Genomic DNA, 14,590 nt, shown 5'->3' with positions numbered 1-14,590 from the left:
AGGTAAACATACATTACGTGGAACATCTCTTGGCAAATATTAATGTAACTGCCTTCATCAGTCAAAGGATACTAACTCAGGATTTTCACCTACTTGCTGTACAGGGGCAACTTTCCAGCAACCATAACTGTCAGCTTCTCCAATTCAAACATTTGACTTTTATACACATCATCACTAATATAAACAGTAATATAACATTTCTGAGGCTGCAACCAAAGAACAAGGTGGCATATTATAACTTGCAAGACAAATAATCTAACAGTGGGATTAACTATGGGTACCACACTTTAGGATTTACATGAAAATTTTGGATAATATGTGGAATTACCAAATGGTTCTGGAGGTAAGGGAATAGTTATGTGGACAGACTGGAGAAGTTAGAGCTGTTTTCCTTTGAGCACAGAAAACTAGAAGAAGTAATAAGAAGGAAAAAAAAGTGAAAGATTTAGTCAGAGTGAATTAGAAGAGGGTTTCTAAGGGCTGAAGGGTCAATAAATAGAGGGCTCAGTTTGAAGGTAAGAAATAGGCGTAACATAGTAAAATGGTTTCAATACAGAAGGAAGCCATTCAGCCCATCATGAACAATGTACCTAGTGATATTCCCACACCTTCTCCCCATAACCCTCACTATTCATTCTTTTCAACTAACATTCTCATCACCTTTTGAATGTCTCCATCACACTCTCAGGCATTGCATTCCAGACCTTAACCACTCGCTGCATGAAAACATTTCAAAATTTTCTTAAAGTGCACATTTGTAGAATTTGGAAAGTGGTGCCAGTATGAAGGTAGTTACAGATTTGATAGCAGCCTTCAAAAAAAGGAAAATTTTTGAATAAAGAAATTTGCAAGGTTAAAAGGGGAAGACCAAGGAAGTGAAATTAGCCAAATTACTGTTTAAAAGAGATGACGCTGTCACAGTGGGTCAAAACAGCTTCAATCTGCACTACAGTATCCTATGATTCTATAATACCACTTAGCATAACAATATTCTTTATATTCATAAGACTACAGTTATTTGCTGTTAAATGTATCCAGCATAATGCACACTCTGTCCATTTATTCATGTATGGAGAATATTTATTCTCTGAACTGATATATCACACAATCAATATATTGCACCAAAGATTCAAAATATAGTAATTGCTCCAAATTAATTTTGAATCGACTACAATGTAAGCAAATAATATGATATAAGATCCACAGAAACAGTAATGTCACTGATATATTAGCATATTACTCCATATTAAAACCAAATCATTCACCTACATTCCAATAATCAGACATTAGTTTTATATTTATACTCAGTATTAAAACAGAAAACAACTTGGATTAAAGAATATACTAAATATCCCCAGGAGATTCACAAAGTAATAAAGGAAAGAAATAAACAAATGAACAAAACAATGAGATGTTGGCGGGGGGGAAGCATACAGATGTAAAGGTTAGGTCAGAAAGACAGTTTTTTAGATGGGGAATGATGTTGAGAGTGAGACATTTTAGGGAGAGAATGCCAGACCTTTGGATTTGGTTGACTGAAAACTACCAGCTGTGATGATGGGAAGGAAGGTGAGAATGCACAAAAAAAAAGGGTACAATAAAGTGATTCTTGGCCATTTTCTATGTTTTTGTTGCACTTACCACTGTTGGTGCATTTACTACTGACAGGTTATAGCCATACAAAAATGCTGAGCCAAAAGCTCCAACCAGTGAAGCAACTACAAGATGGCATGTCAATACCTGGGGAAAAAAAAAATATCCTGTTAAAGCATTTTCCATGTTTCAGCATTGTTTTGAAATTCCCAAATAGCTTTAAAAGTAATTATATTTATGCATTAGTTAATATTAAATATTTATTCACTAAATGGAAATACATACTGGCGAATCATACTCCAATAAATATTACTTATCTGGAATCTGTGATTCAATATTATCTACATGTTATAACCACCAATAGCTGTCAAGTTTGCATGACCTATGTCAGATAAGTTAATAATAGAATAAAGCAGCCAAGCCAGAGGAGAATGAAATGGTGAAGGTGAAACACAAGCCAAAGTTATGTTGGGATTTTCAAGGTCACCCCGAGAGCATGATTTTCAAAGGAGTGTTCCACCACCTTTAGGATGCACTGTGGTTCTCAAAGTGTGGACTAGTGGCAGTGGAGTCAGGCCACCCTTTTTCTCCAATTAACCATTTAGATACCATGAGAAGTTTGTTAATGGGCAGGGAGAATCAGAAAGGTAAAAACAACGACTGCAGATGCTGGAAACCAGATTCTGGATCAGTGGTGCTGGAAGAGCACAGCAATTCAGGCAGCATCCGAGGACAGGCAATTTTGAAAGCCCAGGTCTGTGAATACAAGCTGGTGGGTGTATTCACCATCAGGTTCTGTGCAAGGAATCATTTATTTCTGTAGGACGACTTTTGTCAGTAAGGACTTTGGCTCAGTTGAGAGGAATAACTTTTAATTTACAGCTTTGTTCTGTCTGCATAGTGAGTCTGCCTCTGATGTCACACCTCTACAAGGAGACAGTAAACCAATCAAAGCCTGCCTTTGACTGTCACAATTGGTGGGCAGATCCATTCTCTGGCAAAGACTGGCACCATTAATGAGTCATTTCTGACCTAATTAAAGGAACCTCAATTATCCAAATACCAATTATCCGAAAATCAGATTATGCAAAGAGATCTCAAGATCCCAATAGAAACATTATATCAAAGACGTGTCTTTTGTTTACAGAGATTAACAGGCACCATCTCCAAATGACTGACCTCCCGCCCTCTCTCTGTCCCAACACTTTCCCCCTGGAGTTCTACACAAGCGTGTACCCTAAACCCCCCCCCCTTCCCAAGATAATCTCTCCAACATTATCCCGTACAGGGCAAACGTGTAACCTGTCAAAAAGTCGCACTAAAAAGTTGTATGTGTGTGTGCGCGCACGCTATTTGGAGATTTACCCCACAAAGGCAGCAGCGGCAGCCATCTTGTTGTTGGTGTCCATTCCAGCTGCCCCAGAAAGGGGGCGGGGGTGGACGGGGGCGCGATGTTGGACAGGGTTGGGGGGCAAGGGCAGGTGGGGGGCAGTGTTAGATGGGGATGGTGTGCAGGGGTGGTGNGGGCAGGTTGGATGGGGTTGTGGCGGGGACGGTGTTGGAAAGGGTTCTGGGGGCAGGGTCTCACACGCTGTGAAGCTGCCTTGCTTCCTGAACGTGGTGCAGACTTTAAAAACCCTGAGCCCCAGAGGAAAGGCATTTAAAATCGATTAACCAAATAATCAATTATCCGAACGTAATAGTGCCCTCCCATCTCGTTAGGATAATCGAGGTTCCTCTTGTATTTGAACGTAGCAGTAGTGATCTTCTCACTGCCCTAGCCCAACATCTCTTTTCCTCAGTTTATCTCTCTTTATCTGTTACCCTCCTTTTCTACACTTGCTCTGCTTCATTCACAATTTCTAAATCTTAGTGGTTAATGATAATGGTGCAATCAATCATTCATTGAGGTACTAGATGCCTAGTTGCACTCACCATAGCATTTCCAGCAACTAGCATTCGGAAATGAACCATAGATGATAAGAGAAACAAGTATCAGGCATTATTAATGATTCCCCATGAGCATAGGCAATCATAATGGAATAAGTTATCATAATCATGATGAAAGACACAAGCAAAGCAAAGATCAATGTAACACATTGGTAAAAGCTACCTGTGGGGAAATGAGACTGCAGCAAGGGATGATAAGCAAAAAAATAATTTTCACAGACAAAAATGATAGAATCGCAGTGCAAAATGTTCAAGAGATGACCAATAATGGTCAGGACGAATATATTCCACTTAAAGACAAGCTACCTAGTAATGGAACACCAACAGATAAATGAAGTGAGAAGCAAAAATTAAAGACTATGATAATGATATACACAAAAGACATAGAAATAGAGTTTCTGTTTTGTAAACAGTGATTCAGTTCCCGTTGCGCTCAAATCCGCTTGCAGATCATCATATGTAAGATCTTCCTTGAATCACTAGCACATTAAAAATAAATTATTGTACAAAACGTCAATTTAAAATTATTCCTAGATATATTTAAGAGTGCTAAGCAGGAAAGTTTAATTAACAACTGAAAGTGGGTTTGTCACAAAAGTGAGCATTTGCCATGACATCACCTGATTTTAACTGACTGAAAATGACAAAAAAAAATTATTTTCCAGTTAGATTTGGATACAATAGTCAGTTCCTGAGTATTAGGATGCATAAAATAAATTCAAATGTTAACAATTTTCAGTTAGCAGAATTCCTTGTAGAACTGTAATTAATTCAAACATGCTATTTAGAAAAAGAAACTTGCAAAAATATTGCAGAAACTCAGTTACATTGAATGCAATTTGTACTTTAAATTTGGGTGATCCTTTGTACTAAATATATTGATATTGGGTAAATTGCAACAAAAAAAAGTATACAATTAGACAGAAACTCCAGGTAATGTACAATAAAAGAAAAGGATGATAATGGGGAGTTCAAAGAGTTAGAAAAGTTAAAAAAGGAAGAATTCGGAAAGCAGATGAGTGTTTCAAGGTGAATTAATTAAGGAATATCAAAATAAAGTATTCTACAGATAGATGAATAAGAAAAATAAATTCAGATTGTAAAGGGTGATTTTATCAGGTTTTATGCCTGTTAAAACTGATTCAAGTTTTGAAGAGGTAGCTGAAGTAGGGGATAGGGCAACGTCTGTGACTAATTATCTATATGGCCTTTCAGAAAGCATTTGATAAGGTGTTTCAGAAGAGAGGGTTGACTAAAGTCAAAGCCCATGAAATTGAAAACAATTATTTACCCACTTAGGAAAATCAGCTGAGCTGTAGAAAATAGTAGGGATGAAATGGAAAGTGCATGAATTGGCAGAATTTGTCTCATGTGGATCTTGGAGTTTCAACTATGAACCACATTTGGTGTCAATTAAGGATTGGGAGTTACAGACCCAAGTTTTAATTATAACACAACAGCAGCAATATTTTAGAACATATAAATTAAAGCATAAAATTAAAAGAATCAGAATCTCTACACTGTGGAAACAGGACCTTCAGCTCAACTAGTCCACACTGACCCTCTGAAGAGTAACCCACCCAGACCCTTTTCCTCTATCCTATACCTTGACTAATGCACCAAACCTACACATCCCTGAACACTATGGGCAATTTAGCATGGCCAATTCACCTAAACTGCACTTCCTGGGATTGTGGGAGGAAACCGGAGCACCCAGAGGAAACCCACGGAGACACGGGGAGAATGTGCAAACTCCACACAAACAGATGCCAAAGTTGGAATCAAACCTGGATCCCTGGCAGCTGTGCTACCACTGAACTACCGTGCTGCCCCTGTGACCATAAGACACCTTATAGAGCCTCAAAAGTACATCCCTACTTTTGTATTCAAATCCTCTCAAAATAAATGCCTTCCTAACGATTGACTCAACTTGCAAGTTTACCTTGCAAGAATTCTGGACTAGAATTCAAGTCTCTTTGCACTTCAGACTAAATTTTCTCCCATTTAGAAAAATGGTCCATGCCTGTATGCTTCCTACTAAAGTGCATGACCTCACACTTTCCCATGTTGTACTCCATCTGCCACTTCTTTTCGCACTCTCCTAACCTGTCCAAATCCTTTTGAAGCCTCCCTGCCTCCTCAATGCTACCCGACCCTCTAACTATTTTTGTATCATCTGTGAACTTAGCCAGAACATTCTCTGTTCCTTCATCTAGAATGTCAATGTATAAAGCAAAAAGTTGTGCTCCCAACATGAAGCCTTGCGGAACACCACTTGCCACCAGCAAATGGTGAGAAGAACCCTTTAATCCCCACTCTTTCTGCCAGACACCTAGGCTTCAATCCATTCTAGCACCTTGTTTCTGACACCATGGGCTCTCATCTTATTCAGCAGACCCCTGTGTGGCACCTTGTCAAAGACCTTCTTGAAGACCAGGTAGATAAGATCCATTGGCTGTCCTTGGTCTAACCTGCTTGTTACTTCCTCAAAGAATTCTATCAGATTTGTCAGGCATGACCTCCTCTTGATGAAACCAGGCTGACATTGTTCTGTTTGCTGTTCACTTCCAAGTATTCAGAAATCTCATCCTTCACAATGGATTCCAGGATCTTATCCACAATTAGGTTAGACTAATCGGTTTGTAATTTTCTGTCTTTTGCCTTACTCTCTTTTTAAATAGGCCAGTTTTTCTAGCAGTTCCTTCTTAGTGGTAGCCACCATACTCAGTTCTGCCCCCTCACTCTCAAATTTTTAGGATATTATTTATATCTTCCACTTTGAAGGTTGATGTGAAGTAATTATTCAGTTCCTCAGCCATTTCCTTGTTCCCCACTACTATCTCTCCAGCGACATTTTCCTGTGGCCCAATATCCACTTTTCCCCCTTTATATATCTAAAGAAACTGTTATAGTCTTCCTTTATATTACTGGCAGCTTACCCTCATATTTAATCTTCTCCCTCTTTTTCTTTTTTGTTGCCCTCTGCTGGTCTTTGTAGTCTTCACAATCCTCTGGCTTCCCACTGCACTTCACCACATTATATGCTTTCTCTTTTGCTTTTATGCTATCCGTGACTTCGCTAGTCAGCCATGGTTGCCTCATCACCCTGTACCATGCTCCTTTTTCCTCAGGATGAATCGCTGTTGTGTTTCCTGAATTACTCCCAGATACTCCTGCCATTGCTGTTCCGCTATCTTTCCTGCTAGGATCCTTTCCCAGTCAATTCTACCCAGCTCCTCCCTCATGCCTCTGGAGTTGCCTTTATAGAAGGAGATCTAAGTATTAATACATTGGCAGATGATGGTGTAATAAAGATGCTACTCAACTAGTATTCAAGAGGCTGAGGTTAATGTTTTGGGGACATGGGTTCAGCTAATGAAATTTAAATTCAATTTATAAAACAAAATCAAGACTATAAGGCTAGTTTCAGCAATGGTGATCATGAGAAGTATTGACTTTTTTGTAAACCTCGAAACTGGTTCACTCATGTCCTTAAGGGAATAAAATCTAATGTCCTTTGCAAAGGCACTTTCCAGCAGATGGGTGACAGTCTCAATCCTCACCCACGCCCCCCTCCCCAACCCCATCCCGGGCAGTTGCTTCGAAGGCAGCATGTGGTGATGCAGACCAACTGGGCATATATGAAGGATCGCAAAGGTGGGTTCCCTTCTCACCACCAGCCAATGATGTCATGGAGCTCATTAGAGAGTTCTGCCCAATAACTTTGACAGTCTGCTCAGGAAACCATGTGACAGGCTCTACCCTCTCCTTTTCCAACAGAGTCTCGAGGATCCTAAGTACTGACCACTTCCCGGTGGACTTGTGGTCAAAAAGGTGTTTTCTTTGCAAATTTCTCTGCGGAGGAGAGGTGATAGTGGTTTTTATTGAGGTTCATCCTGAGCAGCTCTGTGATGTGAGACTCTGTGCTCTACGGTCTGTTCCCCAGGATGCACACCGAAACAAACGGTGGAGAACCACCAATTCGTTGAAAGATGCTCTTTAGTCTACCCAAAACCTGTTGGTCTTCCAAAACAAGGAGTTGACCCTAACTGAGTGTTGCAGACTGGCACATTCCAAGGTCCAGGACTATGTGCTGAGGGACACATTAAAATTTGGGGCAGCTGCTGCCAGGGGGCAGAGGGAAAAGACCACTATCTGAGGTCTTCCTGCTGAAGGTAAATGGGGGTTTGTTCACTTATTAGACTAGTGTCTCAAGTATATGTAACCATTAGTAGTGAAAGCATTTGCGAGGTCTGTGGTTTTTTTTCAATAGAGTTGAAGTTCAATATTTCACTTTATTTAGTTGATATGCAGCTGTACAGAACCAAACTACATTTGCGTTTATGTATATATATATATATATATATATACACACACACACACACACAGATTGTTTTATGAATAAAGCATATTTTGAAATTAAATAAAGGAGGAAATCTACTATCCTTTCCTGGTCTATTACACATATAATGTCAAAACTTAACCACATTGCTGTGGGTCTAAGTGTTTTTTGAAATTGTCTCGCAAGGCACAGAATTCAAGGGCAAATAATGAAAAACTAGAAATAGTGAAGATTTAACTGGATTTGAAAGCCCTGATGTACGTATCTCAAAATGTTATGGGCAGGTACAGAAAATAACTACAAAGTTAAAGGATTGCCAGCCTTCATAGCTAGAAGATTAGAATGCAGGATGATCAAAGTTTTGTAAAGTCTTGATCAACCACCGCTGAAATATTCTGTTCATTTCATAATGAAGATCAAAGCACAGTGTTAGGAGACAATGAGTAGAATGAACAGGAACAGAGAATAGTGGTTCAAGGTAGCCATTTTAGATGGAAGGTGGTCAGAACTGGTGTTCCACAGGGATTAGTGCTGATTCCACTGTAATACAGCACTTACATAAGTAAACTAAATTTGGGAATCAGAAAATACAACTAGAAAATTTGCAGATAGCAAAATTGGGGGCATAGTTCATGCTGAAGAAGAAGGAGAAAGAAAAACACAATGCTATGAATAGGTACAGAAAATGTGTGTTTTGTTAGTCAATGAATCTCTGTGTGAAGTATTGTATTTTGGAAGGAAGTTGTGGATAGTGACGAAGGATGTAGTAGGTTGCAGAGAGACATAGTTAGGATGCAGAGCTGGGCTGACAGGTGGCAAATGGAGTTTAATGTGGACAAGTGTGAGGTGATACACTTTGGACGGAGTAATTGGAATGGGACACCTGCATCAACCAATCCAACCGCCCCGTGGCTGAACACTTTAACTCCCCCTCCCACTCCGCCAAGGACATGCAGGTCCTTGGCCGCCTCCATCGCCAGACCATGGCAACATGACGCCTGGAGGAAGAGCGACTCATCTTCTGCCTAGGAACCCTCCAGCCACAGGGGATGAATGCGGATTTCTCCAGCTTCCTCATTTCCCCTCCCCCCACCTTTTCTCAGTCCCAGCCCTCAGACTCAGCACCGCCTTCTTGACCTGCAATCTTCTTCCCAACCTCTCCGCCTCCACCCCCTCTCCGGCCTATCACCCTCACCTTAACCTCCTTCCGCCTATCGCATTCCCAACGTCCCTCCCCCAAGTCCCTCCTCCCTACCTTTTATCTTAGCCTGCTTGGCACACCCTCCTCATTCCTGAAGAAGAGCTTATGCCCGAAACGTCGATTCTTCGTCTCCTTTGATGCTGCCTGACCTGCTGCGCTTTTCCAGCAACATATTTTTAAGGAGTAATCGGAATGCAAAGTACTAGGCTAATGATAAGATTCTTGGGAATGCAGATGAGCAGAGAGATCTCGGTGTCCATGTACACAGATCCCTGAAAGTTGCCAACCAAGTTGACAGGATTGTTAAGAAGGTATACAGTATTTTGGCCTTTATTAATAGAGGGATTGAGTTCCGGAACCAGGAGGTTTTGCTGCGGATGTACAAAGCTCTGGTACAGCCACACTTGGAGTATTGTGTACAGTTCTGGTCACTATAAGAAAGATGTGGAAGGTTTGGAAAGGGTGCAGAGGAGATTTACTAGGATGTTGCCTGGTATGCAGCGAATGTCTTACGAGGAAAGGCTGAGGGCCTGGAGACTGTTCTTGTTAGAGAGAAGAAGGTTGAGAGGTGACTTAATAGAGACATACAAGATAATCAGAGGGTTAGATAGAGTGGACAGGGAGAGCCTTTTTCCAAATATGGGGACAGCAAACACAAGGGGACATAATTTTAAAGTGAGGGGAGAGAGGTATAAGACAGATGTCAGAGGTAGTTTCTTTTAAGTAGTTATTGGACAGGCATATGGACGTACATGGAATAGTGTAGGTGGGATGGGTTTCAGATTAGTATGACAGGGCGGCGCAACATCGAGGGCCGAAGGACCTGTACAGCGCTGTAATGTTTTATGTTCAATATGGAGCCCACATATTGCTCGAATAGAAACTAAATGGAGCAGGAAAACAAAAAGGAATCTGAAGGTGCAGAAGGTTAGATAACTAAAAGTTTTTTTAACAATTTAAAAATTGTGAATTTGTGACTTCCTCTATTGGGATTCACTTCTGGGGTGAGGACTGAAGACTTTCAAAAAAGGAGTTAGATATAGTTTAGGGCTAAAAGAATATGAGGAGAAAGCAGGAACAGGGCACTGAGTAGGACGATCGGCCATGATCCTATTGGATGGCGGTGCAGGCTTGAAGGGCTGAATGGCCTACTTCTGTTCCTCTTTTCTATCTTTCTATTTTCCTAAATGGAAAATGTTTACTTTAAAACTTGTCCAAGATCTAGGATATGCATTGGATTCCCTAAAATGATACCGGAGAGATTATATTCATTAGATAAGGCCTAAAATCTGTGAAATCTTTCTCTATAAAGAGGGGGGATTGACCTGATTGAGATCTTTATATGTATGTTTATGTTTGAGAAGGGAACCCACCTGTGCGATCCGTTATATGTGCCCAGTTGGTCTGCATCACCACACACTGCCTTTGAAGCAACTGCCCAGGATGGGGGTGGGGGTGTTGAGGATTGAGACTGTCACCCATCTCCTGCTTGAAAGTGCCTTTACAAAGGACACTAGATTTTATTCCTTGAAAGGACATTAGTGGACCAGTTGGATTTTTACAAAAAAGTCAATACTTCTCATGGTCACCATTGTTTTTGGAAGCATTTGATGCAGCAGATGTTGAGAAAATGTTTCTACTTTTGAGAAGTCCAAAAGTGGAGGTCATTACTTTAGGCATCATTGCCATATTGGCTGTGATTTATTTGGTAGTTCTCTCACCTGAGTAAGATGATGAAATTCAAATCTCACTCCAGAAACCTGAGTACAAAATTCTAGTCTAGTACTCCCAAACTGTACTCAGCAAGTTCCTCAAACCTGAAAAGAAAGGCAAAAAACCCGTACTTACTTTTTTAGCTTGCGTATTATCTGTCACCATTATGTCTGTGCAATTACTTGTGTCCCCCTCACTGGTTGGCATTGTGCAGGATTGCGCCCTTTCTGTACAGAAAAGGAAACAAATGATATAATATTAATACACAACAGATATTGAACTGACAAAAACCATCTACAAATGTATGCACTTCTCTACAAGCAACGTTCTTCTTCATATACACGTATCTTTTCCTTTCTGTGCTTACAATAGAAGCACAGGAGGAGTTTTCGCAGTCAAAGGAAGACAGATTTAGATTCATATGAGGAGTAAAAATCACATTGGATCAAGATTTCAACTTTATTCTGCTTCTTCCGGGTTTCATCCAGGGGTGTTTGAATGCATTTGGAAAATCCCTCCATGGAATTTTCAGGAAGATAATTAAATTATTCAAAAAAAAACACAACCATCTTTTTAATCCTGCATTCTGACTTAAAGGGCTATTTCTTGATTTGTCAGAAACTTAATGCAATCAACCAGGTGAATGGAAAGTGGGGAGAATTTCTTTAAAACTCCAGCTGGAGAATCTTCCATCGGGGAAACTGAAGGGCCACTGCCAAGGCCAGGTAAGCGCTCCTTCCTAGAGATTGCTAACATTGCATGATAATATCTTTGAAAGTCACTTCACATCATTTGTCTTCAGTGATGTTTCCCTGCCGTCAGCCGTCATTGCAGCATGGGAACAACCTTTACAGTTCTATTCTTCACTTTGGGTAAAGAGGAAGAGGGCAGCAACATGAACACCAGCAGTAGCTGGAGAAATACAAGCAGCAGCAGTGCTTTCTCCAAGTCACACGCTGCTCCACAGGACAGATGAGATGGACATAGAGAGCAAATGGAAGGCAGCAATCCTTCTGACATGGGATCTACAGACATACGATCTGCTCCTTCAATATGTTTGAGTGACAGAGGCTCAATTTCACAGCAGATCATTGCTATTTGGTGAACAAGACTGCCTTCCCAGTGGTTGTCCTAATTTACTTTTCCCTATTGAGCATGGAAGATATGGAAACTCAGCACGGGAAGTAGTCCCCTTGCTTACTGGTCAAGACATCTACATTCAATAGATACACAATTTGTCTAATGATCCAGAGGAATTCACCATCTTCAGGAATGAGCAAAACATGGCCAACTTGGCTGTGTCCCAGTTGCCTCAGGATTGGTTTCAGTCATCACAAAGTCCTTAGACAGTTTTGGGGATATGACTAAATTCTGTTGATCATGACTGAGGAGAGACATCTCAAATGATGGTGACATTTTTCTAGCAAGCCCTCTACTACTGAAGCCACGCTCCCGGAGGATCTGAAAGTCTTTAGTATAACCTGTGTGTAACAGTGGTGAGGGAACATATAGTGAAAAGAAGAGAGGGAAGTAAAATAAGAAGAGAAGGAGGAGAGGACGATGACAACAAGCTATCCAGGTTCTTCACTAATGTCAAACCTTTCTCAGTTAATGTTTCAATCGTTGACCTTACAGACAAGGAGTCATAGTATTGCAACATGAGGTTCATTTAGTTTTAACTGCCAAATTATATTAATAAACAATAGATGAACAAGTAATAAATAAGTTTATTACACACAAGAATACAATTATAGCAGTATTAGATGATAATAACTGCTTGAAAAGATAAATCATAAACTTCTCACACTCACTATACTAATAGGTGTTTTGTAATGAACATTTAGACACATAAACACTCTTCACGAGTGGCATGGTGGCTCAATGGTTAGCACTGCTACCTCATAGTGCCAGGGACCTGGGTTCAAATACTGCCTCAAGCAACTGTCTGCATGGAGTTTGCACGTTCTCCCTGTGTCTGTGTGGGTTTCCTCACACAATTGAAAGATGTGAATTGGCCAAACTAAATTGCCCATTGGTGCATTAGTTGGGGATAAATATAGGGTAGGGGAATGGGTCTGTGTGGGTTACTCTTTGGAGGGTTGGTGTGGACTTGTTGGGGCAAAAGGGCCTGTTTCCATACTGTAGGGAATCTAATCATTACTGAGAGGAGAGTATTATGGCCAGAAATAGACCAAAACCGACTCTGGTTGAAACAGTCCTAAGTAATTTAACAGGTGCCAGATAACAGAATGAATCACTCCACATGTTCATTTTTGAATTGTATGACTGGAATCCTTGCCCAAGCCAGCGGAATAAAAGTCCTCTCAACTTCTATTTCATTCTGGCCTGGAAAGTGGTGGGGCTTAATTTGAAATTTCCCACGTGAGATTAGAGCAATGTGAGGGACATGTCCAGTCATGAGAAGCAGCATTCAATCTTGATGAATGTTAACAACCAGGAGTGAAAGCAACTGTCTCGCAATTGAAGTTATGCAGAAGATCACCACTAGGGGGCAGTCTCTGGCACAGGGTGAATGGGCACATGGGGCTGGGGAGTTTATGGCAGGAAAAGCTTTTATGTAGAATTCAAAGGAAAACTCTTGTTCTTCCTAATCCACAAGTGAACAAACACTAAACAATACCCATCTGACCACATATCCACAATAATGACAAAAAACTGAAAGAACTGCAGGTGCTGCAAATCAGAGAAAGATAGAAATTGCTGGAAAGGCTCAGCCATTAACGGAGTTATCAGAGTTAATGTTTTCAGTCAAGTGACCTTTACTCAGAACAACAATAATGATAATTTAAAAATACCAAATGGCTATAAAAGATTTTGAGACATCTTAAGGATATGAAAGGCATGATGTAAATATAAGTGGAATATTCCAAAAAGGGGACATATTGCTGAAGATTTTGGTCTTGCATTCATCTGGACAAATGCAAGAATACAAAATTTCAAGCATTTACAACGCTTAGACAACAAGACAAAAATGGCCCCAATTGGTTGGCAATATGACTCTTTTATGTGAAAGTGGGTACTGCTGATGCTGGAGATTAGAGTCAAGATTAGAGTGGTGCTGGAAAAGCACAGCAGGTCAGGCAGCATCCGAGGAGCAGGAAAATCGACATTTTGGGCAAAAGCCCTTCATCGAGGGTGGAGAAATAAATGGGAGAGGGGCTGAGGCTATGGGGGTAGGTAGCTAAGAGTGCAATAGGTGGATGGAGGTGGAGGTGAAGGTGATAGGTCAGAGGGGAGAATGGAGCGGATATGTGGGAAGAAAGATTGACAGAGGGGACAGGTCATGAGGACAGTGCTGAGCTGGAAGATTGGAACTGGGCTAAGGTGGGGGGAGGGGAAATGATGAAACTGGTGAAGTCCACATTGAAGCCATGGGGTTGGAGGGTCCCAAGGCAGAAGATGAGGCGTTCTTCCTTCAGGCGTCGGGTGTTAAGGGAATGACGATGGAGGAGGCCCAGGAGCTGCATGTCCTCAGCAGAGTGGGAGGGAGAGTTGAAATGTTCGGCCACGGGGCAGTGGGCTTGATTGGTGCGGGTGTCCCGGAGATGTTCCCTAAAGTGCTCTGCAAGGAGGTGTCCAGTCTCCCCAATGTAAAGGAGACTGCATCGGGAGCAACAGATACAATAAATGAATTGGTGGATGTGCAGGTGTAACTTTGATGGGTGTGGAAGACTCCTTTGGGGCCTTGGACTGAGGTGAGGGAGAAGATGCTGAGGTGAGGGGGAAGGTGCAGGTTTTGCAATTCCTGTGATGTCAGGGAAGGTGCCAGG

General features: G+C 41.1%; 1 protein-coding gene across 8 annotated transcripts in view; it reads right to left on the bottom strand.

Moving 5' to 3' along the window:
- The window catches only part of slc2a9l2 (solute carrier family 2 member 9, like 2), a 368,855-nt gene that overhangs the window by 336,994 nt on the left and 17,271 nt on the right, over nt 1-14,590 (bottom strand). For all 8 annotated transcript variants that reach the window (XR_006312845.1, XR_006312847.1, XM_043698097.1 and 5 more), the window contains 2 exons: nt 10,935-11,026; nt 1,642-1,740 (listed from right to left, as the gene is read on the bottom strand). Coding sequence is in view for 6 of the 8 variants with exons in the window: in XM_043698089.1 (XP_043554024.1) it covers nt 1,642-1,740; nt 10,935-11,026 (191 nt within the window). In the remaining 2 variants the exon portion in view is untranslated. The remainder of the gene's footprint in view (nt 1-1,641; nt 1,741-10,934; nt 11,027-14,590) is intronic.

The sequence above is a fragment of the Chiloscyllium plagiosum genome, chromosome 1 (assembly GCF_004010195.1).
Source record: "Chiloscyllium plagiosum isolate BGI_BamShark_2017 chromosome 1, ASM401019v2, whole genome shotgun sequence".
Classification (NCBI taxonomy): Eukaryota; Metazoa; Chordata; class Chondrichthyes; order Orectolobiformes; family Hemiscylliidae; genus Chiloscyllium; species Chiloscyllium plagiosum.
The sequence above is the reverse complement of the archived record's forward strand: the minus strand, read 5'-3'. Positions and strand labels throughout refer to the sequence as shown.